The sequence below is a fragment of the Oenanthe melanoleuca genome, chromosome 28, assembly GCF_029582105.1.
Source record: "Oenanthe melanoleuca isolate GR-GAL-2019-014 chromosome 28, OMel1.0, whole genome shotgun sequence".
NCBI lineage: Eukaryota > Metazoa > Chordata > Aves > Passeriformes > Muscicapidae > Oenanthe > Oenanthe melanoleuca.
In genome coordinates this window covers 1,379,542-1,395,930 of record NC_079361.1, presented here as the reverse complement: position 1 = coordinate 1,395,930, position 16,389 = coordinate 1,379,542, and the positions used below count along the sequence as shown (strand labels likewise).

General features: G+C 49.3%; 1 protein-coding gene across 1 annotated transcript in view; it reads left to right on the top strand.

Annotated features, from left to right (window-relative positions):
- REXO1 (RNA exonuclease 1 homolog) overlaps window positions 1–16,389 on the top strand; it is a 43,526-nt gene that overhangs the window by 16,564 nt on the left and 10,573 nt on the right. Inside the window, exons 3-11 of the mRNA XM_056512544.1 lie at window positions 1,983–2,084; window positions 4,361–4,562; window positions 5,205–5,368; window positions 7,433–7,570; window positions 8,922–9,045; window positions 10,095–10,208; window positions 12,449–12,586; window positions 14,615–14,728; window positions 15,265–15,338. Of these exons, the coding sequence (XP_056368519.1) occupies window positions 1,983–2,084; window positions 4,361–4,562; window positions 5,205–5,368; window positions 7,433–7,570; window positions 8,922–9,045; window positions 10,095–10,208; window positions 12,449–12,586; window positions 14,615–14,728; window positions 15,265–15,338 (1,170 nt within the window). The remainder of the gene's footprint in view (window positions 1–1,982; window positions 2,085–4,360; window positions 4,563–5,204; window positions 5,369–7,432; window positions 7,571–8,921; window positions 9,046–10,094; window positions 10,209–12,448; window positions 12,587–14,614; window positions 14,729–15,264; window positions 15,339–16,389) is intronic.

Below are 16,389 nucleotides of genomic sequence, written 5' to 3'. Positions count from 1 at the left end.
ACCAGCAGCATGTCCATCCCCAGAACCATCAGGGATTGGCTCTGCTGGACATGGTGGAAGCTTCCAGCATCTTCTCACAGCAGCCACCTCTGTGTCACCCCCTGCCCCTGCTACCAAGCACCAGGCTGTGCAAAACCACCACAGCCCCGTGTTGTTTGGCCTCAGTAATGTGTCAGGGCTGGGCTGGAGCTCAGGGAAAGTGTCACAGCCCGAGGTGTCTCCTTAGACCTGAGATAACCTCTGGAGGACATGCAGGTGGTTTCCAACCCAGCTCTTTCCAATGCCTGCCGATGAGAGACTGCAGGAGGCTGTTCTTAGAGGTTTTCATGGTTGTTTATTGTTCCTTATCTCAGGAATGCTTTGTCCAGTGAACAGCGATCTGCTCACCAGTCGTCCAGGGCAGAATCTGCCTGGCAGAGGCAGGACTGATCTTTTATACTCTAAATTACCTACTAGGTATTTACAATTGACCCCCAATACAACACAGTCTTGTTACATGGTCCAGCTCTGTACCCATCCAATCTGAAAGTGCCAGCATGTCACCCAGCATGGATGACATGGAGAAGAAGGAGGAAGAGGTATCCACACCCCAAATTCTCCATCTTGGCCATGTATCCCTTATCACAAACATTCTAGAAATCTGCTAATTCTACATTCTAACAGTCTAATTTACACTCTATTTTTGCAGCTTGCATTTCTTCTCTCATTGTTGGTAAATTGTTCCAAGGAGCTAAATCCAGCCCCTGAGACACCTGGGTCTCATTCGAGGGTCTTTGGGGACCCTGACAGGGAGGTCTTAAACCTTCCAGGGAAGCCAGAGGAACACTCTGGGCTCCCAGAGGAAAGGTTCTTCCCCCCGAGGGTGCTGGGCACTGCCCAGGCTCCCCAGGGAATGGTCCCCAAGGCTGCCAGAGCTGCAGGAGCGTTTGGACAGCGCTCTCAGGGATGCTCAGGGTGGGGCTGTTGGGGGCTGGGCAGGGACAGGGGCTGCACTGATCATCCATGAGGGATCCAGCTCAGGATATTCCAGGATTCTGGGATTTCAGGAAGCTGTGTGTGGGCAGTGTGGTGCTTTTTCACCTGGGAGAATTGCATTGTGAGACAGTTTATTGGGATGTCAGTGAATTAACAGACTCTGGGGTTCCCAGGGAGCCAAGTGATTCAGGGTCAGGTGCTCATCCAGAGTGCCTTGTGCTGCTGAACACAGGCTTATCCCATGTGGTGCCTGAGCTCATCCCTAAATCCAGCTTTGGGCTCTGTTGCTGAATTTCAGACATTGTCAGGCTCATCTCAGAGTTTTGCCAGGAGTTGTTCTGAAAAACTGAAAACATGATTGTCTGGAGAGCAGCTGAAGTTTTGAAAAATAAACTTGTGAAATGTTTTGTATCAATTAACAACTGAGTTGAATTTCAAGCAGATTTCCAGGTGGTTCTCATTGTCCAGGAGCAGGTCTGAGGTGTCAGCTTTGGCTGGAGACGTGCTTCTGCCTCCTGCTGTGTTTCTGGATGTGACCTGGGCTGTGTCACCAGAGTCTTCCTGCAGTGACAGCAGTGGATAAACCTGCAGAAAACATTTCCCTAAATGTGGGGTGGGGGCACCGTGGTTTGCTGTTGAGCAGGTGTCAGCACCTGCCCAGGGCAGAAATGAGTCAGTTCCCAACTTCTTAAAAAAACCAAACCAGCCCAGAGCCCCTGGACTCTAAGGATGCCATGGGAGGTGAGGTGTGTGAGTGGCTGCCAGGGGAGGGCTGCTCAGGGCTCCTGTGGCAGGTGAGGCTGATCCTGCCCCATGCCAGCCCATGGGAATGTCCTGCTGCTGTTCCTTGGTGGCTCCTGGGCTCACAGCAAGGTTCTTGTCACTGGCCCAGCAGCTGACCACATGTTCTCACCTGTCCCCTGCAAGGTTAACCCAAAAGGAGACTTTCCAAATCTCCCTCTTGTGAGGGATCTTCAAGTCTGTTCTCCTGTTCTTTTGTTTTCCAGCCATCCAAAGAAGAAACAAATGAAGAAAAGACAGAAGATAATTTAACTACCTTGTTTCCTGGCCAAAAAAGAAGGATCTCTCATCTTGTCAAACAAGGAAATGTAAGTGCAGATTTAGAAGCAGATGTATAGGTTGTTCCAGGTGAGGATTTTCTGTCCTGACCCTGGAAAAAGCTGCACTCCCAGGGCCAGGCAGCAGTGTGGGAGTTGTTTGTGCTGGAATCAGTCTATGGCAGTTTCATTTCCTCTCTTTCTAATTTCTCAAAAAACTCCAGTGTTTAGGATCTGTTAAGAGTGGCAGCAAAACTCTAATAAACCTTCCTAAAAGCAAGGGTAGGCTGGGAAGAGTGGGTGGATTGTGCTCTTGGTAACCTTTTGGGATAGCTTGGGGTGTTCATTTTTCTCCAGTACAGCTTCATTCAGTGATTTCAGTAGAAATTCACTGGACACAAGGTCACTCTGTGTCTGCTGGTATTTTTCTGTGCCCTGTGGATCTAAAAGATCCTGCAGGAATTTGGTCAGATGTTTAAAACCATTACCTTACATCTGTTCTGAATCAGCCAAGATCTCAGCAGTATTTGTTTGGATACTTTTCTTCCCCAGTTGTGCAAATACAGAGGAGAAGAATTAAAACAAAACAAAAAAAAAGGGCAAGGAAGACATTCTGATTTTTTTATTCCTTTCTCCCTGGGATTTTAATTCATGTTTTCTCTAAGGGTTTAATGTGCTTCCCTCCAGGTGCTGAGCACAGATTAGTTTTATGTTGCAGCAGGATAAAAGTGGAGGCTTGTGCACTAATTTGAACTGGGTAGTCCAAATTAATTGTTCTGCTTTTCCTCTCTGCCTAGGAAAGGTTTTTTTTTGCCTTTAATAATTTGAAGCCTTGGGGTCAATACAATGGGTTTTATTTAACTACATATCTCCAGCCTGTTCATGTGGTTTGATAAGGGCCCTTTCTTCCAAAGTGAAGAGATAAGAGACTGAAGCAAATGGCTTGGAAATTCATTAACTCAAATATTTATTGTAAAGAGGCGCCTTTTAGACATGTACAAATCTTTAAATATATTTTCTTAATGTGACAGCTGATCCCAAAATGCTTTCCAAAGATGGGAGCCCCAGCACAGCCTTTGCTTGGGCAAACAGAGCCGATCTGGTGTGCTCAGCTGCCAGGGCATCCCCACAACCTGCATCCCCTGGAGAGTCTCAGCTCAGAGCAACTCCCAGCTCTGCCCAGGACTGCTGTGGCACCTGAACTGCCACTTTTCACCTCTGAACTGAGGCCTGTGCTTTGTTGTGTCCCTCCAAGTGGAATATTTGCTCAGTCTTGCCCATGATTTATAGCTCAAGGACTGAGCAGAAGGGGAGGGAGCTGAGTTTGGGGTTGGTTGCCAGGGGGGGCCAAAGGAATTGCAGGTGAGGCAGAAAATGAGTGGCCTGTCCTGTTTGGAAGTCTGTAATTATAATTTAATGTCTGACTGCACTCAGTTTGGTATCCAGAAGCTGCTGTCAACATCAGAGGCCAGGAATGCAGGAGGTGCCAGCTTGCCCCAGGTGTTACAATGGCCACCCTCCTCCAGGGAGGTTTCAGGAGGGAAGGTCTGTTCCTCACATTTCAAAGGCTCCTGAGTGGAGTGGAGAAGTTTGTACTACTGCTGCTTCTCTTGCACATCTGGTGCTAAGAAACTTCTCTCTTTGCTGAGAGCATTTATGGCACTTCTCCTGCAAACCTAAATTTGGCCATCAAAGGAATGGTGTGTGGAACCTGTTGGTGCTGTAACAGCTGAGGCAGTGAGGTGCCTCCAGAAGTGGGCAGGGCCAGAGCCTGTTTGAAATTCAGAGCTCAGTTTGTGTAATGCTCTGATCCCATAGACACATAGCTGTGAAAGCTTTCCAGCATTCCAGGGCTGCAGAGGTGGATGCAGGGGGTGCTCAGGCAGAGAGCAGTGGAGCTCAGTGCTGTGTGGCAGAGGGGAGTGGAGAATTATTGTCACTTTTTCATTGCTGTAGGAAGCAGAGCAGGCACAGGGCTGTGTTTGTGTGCTAGGGCAAGGCTGAGAGTGTGGATAGAGCCCAGGGCTGGGCTGGGCACAGCCATGGGGAGCATCACACCACCAAAAGCAGTTGATGAACAGCACCTGCCAATTGTGAACGTGCCAGTGAGCTGGGAGGCCTTCCCAGGGCGTGAATCATGAATGCCATGTTTGCTGAAGGATGACTCTTCATTATTTTGTTCTGGAGGACAGTTGGGATCTTGTGCTCTCAAAACTCTGTGCTTGCTAACGGAGGGGTTGAGGAGAAGAGACCTTTCTGGGTGAGTGAAGGCAGTGGGTGTGCATGGAGAGGGAGCTGCTGGCCCTGAATGCTGTTTGTCTGTGCAGGCAGAGGCCCCGAGCAAGCCGGTGGTGCGGCCCTACCGTCCCCCCACGGCCCAGGAGGTGTGCTACCAGAGGATCCAGCTGGCTCAGCAGCAGGCAGCACAGCTGGCTGGGGCTGTGCAAAAGACCTCTCTCTGTTTGCCAGGAGAAAAGAGGAGGATTGCTCACGTGCCAAATGCAGCCCTCACTGCAGCAGCCAAGCAAAGTAAGCGGGGTTTGGGATCTGTCCTGTCCTCCCCCTGGGCAAGGGCACAGTGTGTTTACATTTCTCTGGAGCACGTGTGAAACTGTCAGGGGATGTGTAGGACTGGCCATGACTTGAGTCTTTGCTGATAGTGTCCAGTGGAAGGTCTTTCTCTGAGAAATTCCAGCCTGTTCTGAAAAGCAGCAGGTCAGATGTGTGCAGCCTCATCTGTCTCACCCAGCCTCCCTCACTTCAGCCTTTCCTTTTTCTGTTTCTTTCCTGGGTTGTGTTTTCTCTTCATTTCCTTTTCCATTTAAACCTTCAGAGGTGGCAGGAGCAGGAGGGAAGTGCTAATGAATGCTCACTGCTGTCCCTTTGTAGTGGAAGGACTCAGAGCTGACGTTGTCAGCTGAGTTACCTCTTTAAACTGCTGACTCAGTCACCCCAAAACAAACCCAAATGAGACACGTTTCCTGGCAGAAGATTTCCTCATCCTTGCCTGCAAGGTGGTAAAATTGCCCAATTTGTATCCCTTTGGAGACCTGGATTGGAGAAAATCACAGCTTGCAGCACTGGCCTTGTGTAGTGAGTTCATGGGGTTCATTCTGGCAGCCCCAAGCCCAGTGGCAGGATTTGCAGCTGAGTGTTTTGTGTTCCCTGCAGGCCTCGGGAGCAGTAAGGCAACTCTTGGTGGCAGGAGTGTCACACCTTCCAATGACTCTGAAGCCCCCACCCTTCCTCTGAAGCCTTGCACCTTGGCTGGGATGGCTTCTAAGACCACCAGCACCATCGTGCCCAAAAGGGTAGCACATGTTCCCTCCTTACAGGTAAGAGGAATTTGAATTCTTTCCTGTCATTCCCTGAGGAGGGTGGAGTGTTTGATCCTGCTGTTCCAAACTTAGCACTTGCTGAAAGTGGTGTTTTGATTATGTTGATTAAGTGGGTTTGTTTCTTCCTGTGGTTTTCCTAGATAGCATTGTATAAAAAATTAAACACTCAAGGGGTAGGAGCTTAAAAAGGTAGAAATACTTAAGTGCTGCTCTGATCTCTGTGAATATTGATCACTTGTCTCCAGTTTGAGCCTTCTCTTGTGTGACTGGCCTGGGTGTGTTTGGGCCAGGGTGTTGGAACTTCCCATGCTCAATAGGCAGGGATGGATTCCTGGCCTTCCCAGGCTCTGTGGGCCACACTGAGGCAGGTGGTGGTGAATAATATCCCTCTGTGACCTAGATAATAAAATGTGAGCACTGAAATTCATGCTGCTGCTGGTGTTCAAAGAAAAGACTGTTTTGTCTTTGTTAATTGTTTTTGTTTTGTTTCTCTTTACCCCCTGGGACCTCTGGCCAACCTTTGCCATGAGTTCCTTAGCAAAGTGACAGGACCCAGGGAATGGCTGCCACTGGCAGAGGGCAGGGCTGGATGGGATATTGGGCAGGAATTGTTCCCTGGGAGGGTGGGGAGCCCTGGCACAGGGTGCCCAGAGCAGCTGTGGCTGCCCCTGGATCCCTGGCAGTGTCCCAGGCCAGGCTGGACATTGGGGCTGGAGCAGCCTGGGACAGTGGGAGGTGTCCCTGCCAGGGCAGGGGTGGGAATGGGATGATTTTTAAAGCCCCTTCCTACCCAAACTATTCCATGATTCTGTTAAGTCCCTCCTTTCCATGAACACTTGGAAGCTGTCACTTGCTGAGACAATTCAGAGCAGAATTCCTCCTGGAGCAGCCTGGGCATGGCACAAGGAGCTGTTTGCTGGAGTGGATGGCAGACCATAGTTAGTGCCAGGACTTGATTGAAAATCCCTTTATTGATGATGTTTGTGTCAAGATCTGTCATAACTTGCTCTGATTATTTCTAGAAGAGTGAAAAGTAATTTTTTCCTTTTCCCACCCAAACTGCCACCATAGTAACATAGAACTTGAAGCTGATTAAAAATAAGAGAAATAACTGAAAGGACCAAATATTTAGCAGAGTTGCAGAGGTGCTTGAGGGTATCATATTAGAGACTGAGAATTTAAATATTTAATGAAAAGGACCAAATCTCCTTGAACAGGCATCAAAGGGAGTCTCTGGGGGAAATGAGCACTTTTCCCATTGAGATAGGACCAGTTGCTCCTCTTAGAGCAAGCTCACATCTTCCACAGAGCTGTTTTTATTGCAGATTGCAGCAGATGGTTTGATTTATGGATATCTTTTGAGTGGGATGGAGAACAACTGACAAAACAATTGGGTGTTTTAGAGATGAATGTACATTTTCCTCTCTGAAAAAGAGGCAGGTGTGCTGTGATGTGGGGAATAAAGTGGTGTGAAATGGAAAACTGCAGTGGTGGGTCATAGCTTGGTCCACCATGCAGGTTTTGAAGAAATTGGAGGGGTAAATCCTTTTAGGAGCATCATGATTGGCATTAAAAAGGAAGAAAACCCCCAATTTGCAGGAATGCCCTAGGAAGTGGGATGGGTTAAGTGACTGCCAGCCTGGCAGGAGAGACCTCCTGCTCTGTTCACAGCCAGAGAACCCAACCTGTGTGTGGTGCCCATAGCTGGTGCTGTGTTCATGGCTCCAGTTCAGCCTGTGGTTACTGGTGCCATCCTTGGCTCTGTCACTGGGAGTGTCAGCATGCCCTGCTCTGAGTGCCTGTGTGTGACTAATGCCCCTGGAGTCCCTGGCTCCTGGCTGACTTCAGAGTGAAGTACAGCTGTTTTCTAAAGGAGTTCAAGCACTGGAGGTGGGGAAGCCTCAAGTGGTATTTTTAGTACCAAAGTGCTGTGTGTTAAGTTTGGCTTTGGGCAGATTTTCAGAAAGGAAGTCACCCCATGATTAGTAACAGGAAATGGGAGAGCCTCAGAGCAGCCTCCTGGAGCTGACCAGCCTCTTTCTCTCTCTGTCTCACCTCCAGAGCACCACTTTACAGAGGCCTGTTATTCCCACAGAGTTTGGTGCTAAAGTCCCAACCAACATTCGTCAGAGGTATCTCAATCTCTTCATTGATGAGTGTCTGAAATTCTGCCCCTCCTCCCAGGAAGCCTTCGACAAGGTCTGTACAGATCCCTGGGAAAGTTTTCAGCAGGGAATGACATCCTCTGCCTTGGCCTTCCAAAATGGTAGTTAATTGAGAAAACTGGATTGGATTTATGCTTGCAGAAACTTGGGGGTGGGAACTAGATGATCTTTAAGGTCCCTTCCAAGCCAAACCCTGATTCCATGAAAACTCCCCTATCCACTGACAGTTCAGCTGAGGAATTGAATATTACCAGACTGGGCAACAGAATGTCATTCCAGTGAGGGCTTCCAGTAGGAAATCCCATCTTTCCCTTCATTTGGAAAGCTTGCCTGATCCCTTTAATAACCCCAGGAGAGGAATGTGCATTGTGGTCAAAGACCTTTTGTTCTGGTGCAGCCAGAAACAACACCTGGAATCAAAGTGTTGAGCACAGGGAAGTGTTTGGGATAGATGTAATTAGTTGGGAATTGTTTCTTTGCTGCTTTTAAGGAGACTTTTAAGGAGCCTACTAGCAGTAAGGACAGTATAGTAGGATTTCCAAAAGCAGAGTTGAGAAGATAATCCATTTTATTGGGAAAGTTTGGCCATTAATTGGGTAAATGTGGGACATTTTGTGGTGTGCTCAATGCAAAGCAGAGACCACGAGGATTTCTTTTATGGGATTCAACCTTCCCAGCTTCCTATTGCATCCAAGGAGTCACCATTTACCAAATCTCCTTTTCTTACCAGTTAAGATCTTGCACTGCACCAGAGTGGGGAAAGAAGCCTTCCTCAGGCAGTTCCAGGAACAAGAATCAAGAATTACTTGATAAAAACGTGGCAGGGTTAGATCTTCCTGGGAACAAGGGCAGCTCTGGAATGCTTAAGCCAAAGTGGCAGCAGACTTTATACTGGGGAAAAGAGATAACACCCATTTAAAATATGTTAAAGTTTGAGGAAAATAATTTTTTTCTAATTAAGAAATTTTTATTCATCTCTTTGGGAAAGTTTCACAAGCAAGTTCTTTTCCCAGCACTTTGTTTAAAATAAAATTACTTTTTTTTCTCTTACTTACCTGGGCAAGACCCCACACCAGCACATATTGGTGCTATGTTCTGCTTTATTACTCAGTTCCTTGTCAGGCAGTATTTTATTCTTTTGGGTGGGAGGATTCCTACTTGGAGTCAGTATTTTAAGAGCCAGGCATTGATTTTCTCCAAAAGCAATGGAAGCTGTGGCTGCCCCATCCCTGGAAGTTCAAGGCTGGCTTGGGTGGGGCTTGCAACAACCTGGGATAGCGGAAGGTGGAGAAAAGTGATCTTGGAGGTTCCTCCCAGCCCAGATGGCAGTGGGGCTCTGTGAGCAGTGGGAGGAGGCTGTGTGTGATGAGCTGTGCTGTCCCCAGGCCCTGGCAGAGGAGAAGGTGGCCTATGAGCGCAGCACCAGTCGCAACATTTACCTGAACGTGGCTGTCAACACCCTGAAGAAGCTGCGCAGCCTCGTGCCCAACTCCCCGGCCAGCAGCAACAGTAGGTACCCTGCAGCTGAGCCCTGCTGCCCTTACAAACCAGGGGAAACCTGCTTGAGAAGCCTGAACCCATTTCTCAGCAGCATTATGCTGAAAGGCAAACAGCTCCAGTTTAGCTTTTTATAGCCTGGCAAGCTTTAATGGGCCTTCAAGAGGCAGGTCCTGCCTTTGTTGGCTTTCTCAGCCTAAATGGAGATAATGCCACACGGGTGGGGGTTTTTTTTAGCACAAGTTCTTTCAAATGAAAAGCCCTGCTAATGGAGTAACTTTCACATGATGCCTTCAAAGTGATAGACTCGTCCATCACCACAGAAATCTGTTACACACATTAAGCTTCAAGAGAGAAACGAAGAGGGTTAAGACATTTCATTATTGGCTCTCGAGAGGGTACATTAAACAATCAATTTGTGCTGTTCTTGTGAATTTTTTTTTCTCTAGTCTCTTCCCTTTTCTCTCCTCTGTCTTCATTACGTTCCTGGCCATTAGGCAGAGCAGCTGAACTTGGAGGCTGGCCTTTAGGAGAGGGCTGCCAGTTAATGATTAGTAAAAAGCCCCTCTTGCCATTATCTGATGTGCTGAGCATATTCTAGAGCTCTGAAGCTCCTTTCTGAAAGAAGTTGAAAGATCCTGTGTGGGAGGTTGGTCTGCAGGGCCCCAGAATCAAAGCTGCTTACTGGGGGTGGGTGATGCCCTCACACAACACATGAAGGGGTCAAGTTGTTTCTGTGCTGGCTCCTCTCTTGCTTTTGGTCAGTTGGAGGGCTTGCTGTGCAGAGTGAGCAGAGAGAGCTGCAAGTTTCTAGCAGAACTGTAAAAGTGTCCTTGCTGCCCTTAAAATTGTAGTGGTCTGACAGTGTGAATGGAAAACTCTCTGCAGTACTGGAATGGAAATGCTGGGCCAGCGTGTGGCACAAAGAATGCATTTCTGGAGCAAAACAAGGGTTCAAGAGGCTAAACACAGTCCTCCTCTTGCCCATGGGTAATGTCCCAAACCAGGACTGAAGTCACCCACTGGGTACTGATCCCTGTGCTGTTCCCTTCTCCTTGCAGAGACAAGTAACAAGAAGGTGGTGTCCCACGAAGCTGTGCTGGGAGGGAAGCTTGCTGCCAAGACCAGCTTTACTCTGAACCGCTCAGGGAGCCTGAGAGCCGAGGATCTGACAGGTCAGAGCCTCTGCTGCTGGGATGGCACTTGGAAGGGTGGAGCTGAGGTGTGGCACTGCTTAGGGGGAGCAGAATCAGGCTGGTGCATTCACCTCGAGTTGTGGGGGCACTTTGGTCACCAGCTGTCAGAAGGATCTAAAGCTGTTGGAGAGTGTCCAAAGGAGGAACCCGGAGCTGGGGAAGGGCTGAGGAGCAGCTGAGAGCACTTGGCTCGTTCAGCTGGAGCAGAGGAGACTGAGGGGAGACTCCTCGGGGGCTGCAGCTCCTGCCGAGGGAAGGCAGAGGGGCAGGGGCTGAGCTCTGCTCTGGGACAGGGCCAGGAGCCCAGCAAGGGCTGGAGCTGTGTCAGGGCTGGCATGGAGCTCAGGGAAAGGTTCTTCCCCCCGAGGGTGCTGGGCACTGCCCAGGCTCCCCAGGGAATGGTCCCGGCCCCAAGGCTGCCAGAGCTGCAGGAGCGTTTGGACAGCGCTCTCAGGGATGCTCAGGGTGGGGCTGTTGGGGGCTGGGCAGGGACAGGGGCTGCACTGATCATCCATGAGGGTCCCTCCAGCTCAGGATATTCCAGGATTTTATGACCTGAAGTGCTGGGATTTCTCTGACAGGAGTTGTTACCTGGCTGCATCACAGAGCTGCAGAGTCCCTTGGGGGATGGTGACACCCCTGACCAGGGCCCTCCTTCCATCCTCTCTGGGGCTGTGAGGTCACTGCTGCAGCCTGGCTGGCTTTGATGGAGCATCAATAACCATTCAGAGCTGCTTCTTGTGCTTTGGGCATTATTTTACTTTAACTTTCTTGCCCTGAAGCAGTTCTTTACTATGTGCCTGTCAGATTAAAAGGCAAACTTAAAAATCTCCATCTCTGCAGGGCTCAGTTGCACTTTCAGCAATGTCACAGTAAGGTCATATTGTAGCCAAAGGGTTGTGCCACGAGCATTTTTCATGTGAGCTCAAATCAGTTATGGGTATTTTGGTTGCCAAGAGATGTAGGCAAATTGTGGAGGAGATCAGAGAAGAGCCAGGGAGGCCATGGAGCAGAAGGAATTGACATTGAGGAAGCTTAAAAGGGCCAGTATAGCTCAGCTAAGCAACATCAAAGGGCACCCAGCAATATTGGAAGGGTTTAACACAGCAGCCAAAGGAGATATTGAGCAGAGTGCAAGAAGTTGTAATTATTCTGTGAAATTAAATGAGCAGCCTGAAATCAGTAGCAGGAAGAAACTTCTGATAATGAAATTTTTAGGGAGCTGTGTGTGGTCTTTGAGGGGTGTTTGAGGGCTGTGTTACCAATTATCAGCTGTTGCATTTAAACATTAAAATGGGAGAAGTCTCACATTTAGTGACAGGACAAGGGGGAATGGCTTTCCACTGCCAGAGGGAAGGGCTAGATGGGATTTTGGGAAGGAATTCCTGGCTGGGAGGGTGGGGAGCCCTGGCACAGGGTGCCCAGAGCAGCTGTGGCTGCCCCTGGATCCCTGGCAGTGTCCCAGGCCAGGCTGGACATTGGGGCTGGAACAGCCTGGGACAGTGGGAGGTGTCCCTGCCATGGCAGGGGAGGGATGGGATGATCTCCAAGGTCCCTTGCAAACCAGATTGGGTTGGTTCCATCAGTAACAGCAAAGCTGAAGAAGAGCCTTTTGGAGGAATTCTGTTCCAGCTGTGCTTTCCAGACTTATACTCCTTTTTCAAAGAGTTGAAAAATCAACTTGTACACTAATGACCAGATTTAAAAAATTACCACCCAATACCTATTCCTGTGTCCACCCTGAGCTGAGGCAGTAGAAGAAATCCAGAGTAGAGGGGGCAGTTTCCACAGGCAGGGGGGCTGGGGAAGGCCGGGAAGAGGCAGGGAAGGGGCAGGGAAGAGGCAGGGAAGGGGCAGGGAAGAGGGAGGGAAGAGGCAGGGAAGCAGGCAGGGAAGGGGCAGGGAAGAGGCAGGAAAGAGGCAGGGAAGGGGCAGGGAAGAGGCAGGGAAGAGGCAGGGAAGAGGCAGGGAAGAGGCAGGGAAGGGGCAGGGAAGAGGCAGGGAAGGGGCAGGGAAGAGGCAGGGAAGGGGCAGGGAAGAGGCAGGGAAGCAGGCAGTGAAGCAGGCAGGGAAGAGGCAGGGAAGAGGCAGTGAAGCAGGCAGGGAAGAGGCAGGGAAGGGGCAGGGAAGGGGCAGGGAAGAGGCAGGGAAGAGGCAGGGAAGAGGCAGGGAAGGGGCAGGCTGTGGTGCTGGAGCTGTGTGTGTGTGTGTGTGTGCAGGAGCTGCCCTGTACCGGCGCCTCAGGGAGTACCTGCTGACCGAGGAGCAGCTGAAGGAGAACGGGTACCCACTGCCCCACCCCGACAGGCCTGGCCGTGCTGTGCTCTTCACTGCAGAGGAGAAGAAAGTGACTGACTGTAAGCTCTGCTGCCTCTTCCCTTTCCTGGATACAGCTGGAGCTGCCCCTTCTGGCTGTGTAAAAGCCTCAGTGTGGAGCTTTTGCTCCTGTTGTGATGGGGAGTGTGGTTGCAGGATTCTGCTGCATTCCTGCATGGAGAGTTTCTTCAGCTTTCACATCCTGAGAATGCTATTTTTGACCCAGATTTACAGTCTGTGGGGCTGTGAGCCTGGGGGAGGTTTCTTATTTCTAATTCCCAGGTAACACGTGACAGGAGGAAAAAAAAAATGGCTTCAAGTCACACCAGGGGAGGTTTAGATTGGATATAAAGGAAAATTTCTTCATGAAAGAGGTTGTGAGATTGGACATAAAGGAAAATTTCTTCATGAAAAAGTAGGGAAGCATTGAACGGGCTGCCCAGGGCAGTGGTGGAGTCATCATCCCCATAAATGTCAAAAAAATGTGTGGATGTGGCACTTGGGGACATGGTTTAGTGATGACCATGCTGATGATGCTGATGGTTGGACTTTATCTTAAATGTCTTCTCCAACCTTAGCAGTTCCATGATTCTGTGCTGCCAAGGAACAGCAGTTGAGCAGGTTGGAAAAGGCTCCTGCTCTGTGCTTGGTGACCCTCCCCTCTCCCAGGGAAGAATTTTTTTCTGCCTCTGTGTGAGCTGCTGTTATGGTGGGATGAGGGCTGACCCTGGGCCAGGCTGGCTTTGCAGTGGGTCCTGCTGTGCTGCTCTGGATTGCAGAGTTTGCTGTTTGGTCTCGTGGCCCTGCTGGGCCACACAGTTCCCCAGAGCCCTTTTTGCAGCTGGACAAAATGATCATAAAATCATAAAATAGTTTGAATTGGAAGAGACTTTAAAGCCCATCTCATTCTGCCCCCTGGAGCACCTTCCACCAGACTGGGTTGCTCTAAGCCACGTCCAGCCTGGCCTTGATCCCACAGGTTTTCCTCCTCTGAATTTTCTGAACTCCTGGTAAGATTTCTGTTCCTCAGTCCTGACTAAAGCAGGCTGTGCTGCAGCAGGGATAAAAGCCAGACTGGGGATTTCTTTTGAGGTGCTTTGCCACGCTCCCCTGAGCATCTGTGTGGAGAGACCTCACTAAAGTGTGTTAAGTGCTCATCCATGTTAACACCTTGTGCCTACATTTGTCCTGTGGTTGCTGAAGCAACCTGGGCAAAAGCTCTCTTGCATTAACACTATCAAGTGCTGTATTTGTGAGAGCCCTTTTTTCCAGGGAACCAGCCAGCTCCTTTATATGATTCTGAGCTCATGTTGCTAGTTTTGTTCCTGTAGTTTCCTGGAGATGTTGCAGGATCTTTGAATTTTTCCTTGTTTAACTAAAGCTGTTGCTGCCACTGTGACCAGCGGGCTGGTGTTGGGCAGAGCTGGGAATGTGCTAACAGCTTTAATGCTCACACCAAAACTCATGGAATTGCATGGAGATCAGAAGAATGACAGCTCCTTCACATGGCTTTTTGCATCTCCCTTCCCCAAATTTTGGGCAGTGAAAGCAGAGGTGTAGGAGGGAGCAGCTGCAGACTGTCCCCTTGCTGGGCCAGCCCCTGCCCTAAGTACTCCTGGGTTTAGCTGCTGGAAAATCCTGACAGAAAAGCTGTGCCCTGGAAGAGCTAAAATGTCATTTGGAAGTGACAAGGCACAGATCCCCTGGAAACCAGGCTTCATTAGCTCTGGTGTCCAAAGAATGACTTATTTATCCTGTTTCTTAAAATAACTCTGTTAGACTCCAGCATAATTTGCTGTGCATGGAGAAACAATGCAGCAAACCTTGATGGAGCTGGGGGCAGCTGCTGTGGACCAAAGCCACTGGAGAGTCTTTGGGAAGTGTCTGGGGGGCAGATTTCAGAGGGATTACTGTGCCTTTATAGGAGTTTGGAACAGCATTTAGAATCCTTTTTAACACAAAACACCATTTACCAGCACTGGGGGCTTGAGTGATTGTGATTTCCTTGGCTTTGGGCAGGTTAAGAGGTGAGGGGTTTGCAGTGACTGCTGTCTGTGTGTCCTTCCCAGCCTCGTGCAGGATCTGCTGCCGCTGTGGCACCGAGTACATGGTGTCAGCCTCGGGGAGCTGCATCCGCAGGGAGGAGTGTGTGCATCACTGGGGGCGCCTGCGCAAGCAGAGAGGTGAGCACAGCCTGCCTGCCCAGCTCCAAACACAGCTCTTCTCAGCCCTGCTTCATTCTGGGGCTGGCACACTCCCAGCTGGGGACAGGTCCTGTGCCTGTCACCAGAATGTGCCACTGGGGCTGCAGCTGAGGTGCTTCGACGTGTTCAGAAAAGTAAAGGAAAAAAACCTTCCTGTGCTTTTTGGAAAAAAAAACAACCCAGTCTTTTGAAAGGCTGACTGGGAGCACTAGAGGTCTGTCACTCCCAGGAGAGTTCACTGATCTTGGTTGAATTCATTTGCAGCAAGGCACTAACCTAGTTTGAGCTCTGCTCTGGTTTTCCATCACAGCATCCGAGTGGCTTCTGGAGTTTGTCTGGCTGAACACCAGAGACTTAAACTCTTTAGATTGCTGCCTGTGAATGCACAGTTATTTTCCCCTTGTGTTTGGCACGTTATTGTTGTGCTCATCCAGGGGATCTGCACTGAAAGCTGAAGTTCAGGTCTCTTGTTAACAAGACTCTTCTCCTTGACCCTTCCTCTCTTGCTCTTTCAGTGCCAGGTGGGTGGGAAACTCACTACAGCTGCTGCTCCGGAGCTGTGGGGTCACCAGGCTGCCAGGTTGCTAAAGTAAGTGATGGAACAACACCTTTTTATTCTCAGTGACATTTGTGCTCTGCTCACAGTGCCAGTGGCTGGGAAATCCTTGCTTAAGCCTTTAGAAGAACAGTGGCTTCCCTTAAGGGGATAAAACAAATGCAGCTTAAATTTCTTTGCTCTGCAAGGATAGGAAAATCCAGTATTTGACACTTCACTGTCTGGAGTGAGCTAGGTTCATTTATCCTGAGCTGCCCAGCTCATCTACTTGAGGAACATAGAAAAGCTCATGTTCTTTAGTGAATCACAGAATAAATGAGAAATAAGGGATTTATTTTCTTCTAAGGAGCAGTTTCAGAGCCTTTGCAATAATGTGCCAAACCCTTTTTCCCATCTTTTCCTTTCCAGATTCCCATGCTAAGGTAACTTTCTCCAGGTGGACAAATCTTTTCTGACAAGTTTTCCGTTTGTTGCCTTTCCTTGGTTGTAATGAGTGGAGGAACCTTCCCAAGGAGCCTGTTGTAACTCCATAGTGTCATGGAACTTCTTTTGAGGGAGCCCAGCACTAGAAAAAACAATTACAAACCTGCTCAGGTGTGGAGTTTGATAGAGCAGAGCACTCTTTGGGATACCTTTGCACAGGTGCTTTTTTCTTTCCTTTAGGCTGCAGGAGAGTTGGTGTCTAGCCTGGCATCCCCAGTCTGCCTTGTGCCTTTCCCTCAAGTCTGGCACACTCCTTGTCACTTGTTTTAGTGGCATTTTTCTGTTTACCACACAGGGGAGAACCAAAATGTAGAGGTAGAAGTGAATTCTGGGCAAAATTCAAGGTTTGTTACAATCAGAATAATTTTCTGGGCACCATAAAAGCCTGCCCTGCACAGTGGGATAGAATGAGATCAGGTTGTTACTTTTCTTTCTTTTTCATGTGAATTTAGGATTTTTTTAAAAATCACCTTCTCTGTGTGTGCCAGGGCCTTACCACCCTCACAGCCAACAATTACTTCCCAATATCCCATCTAACCCTGTCCTCTGGCAGTGGGAAGCCATTCCCTATGTCCAGCACAACAAGTCCCTTTCCCTCTTT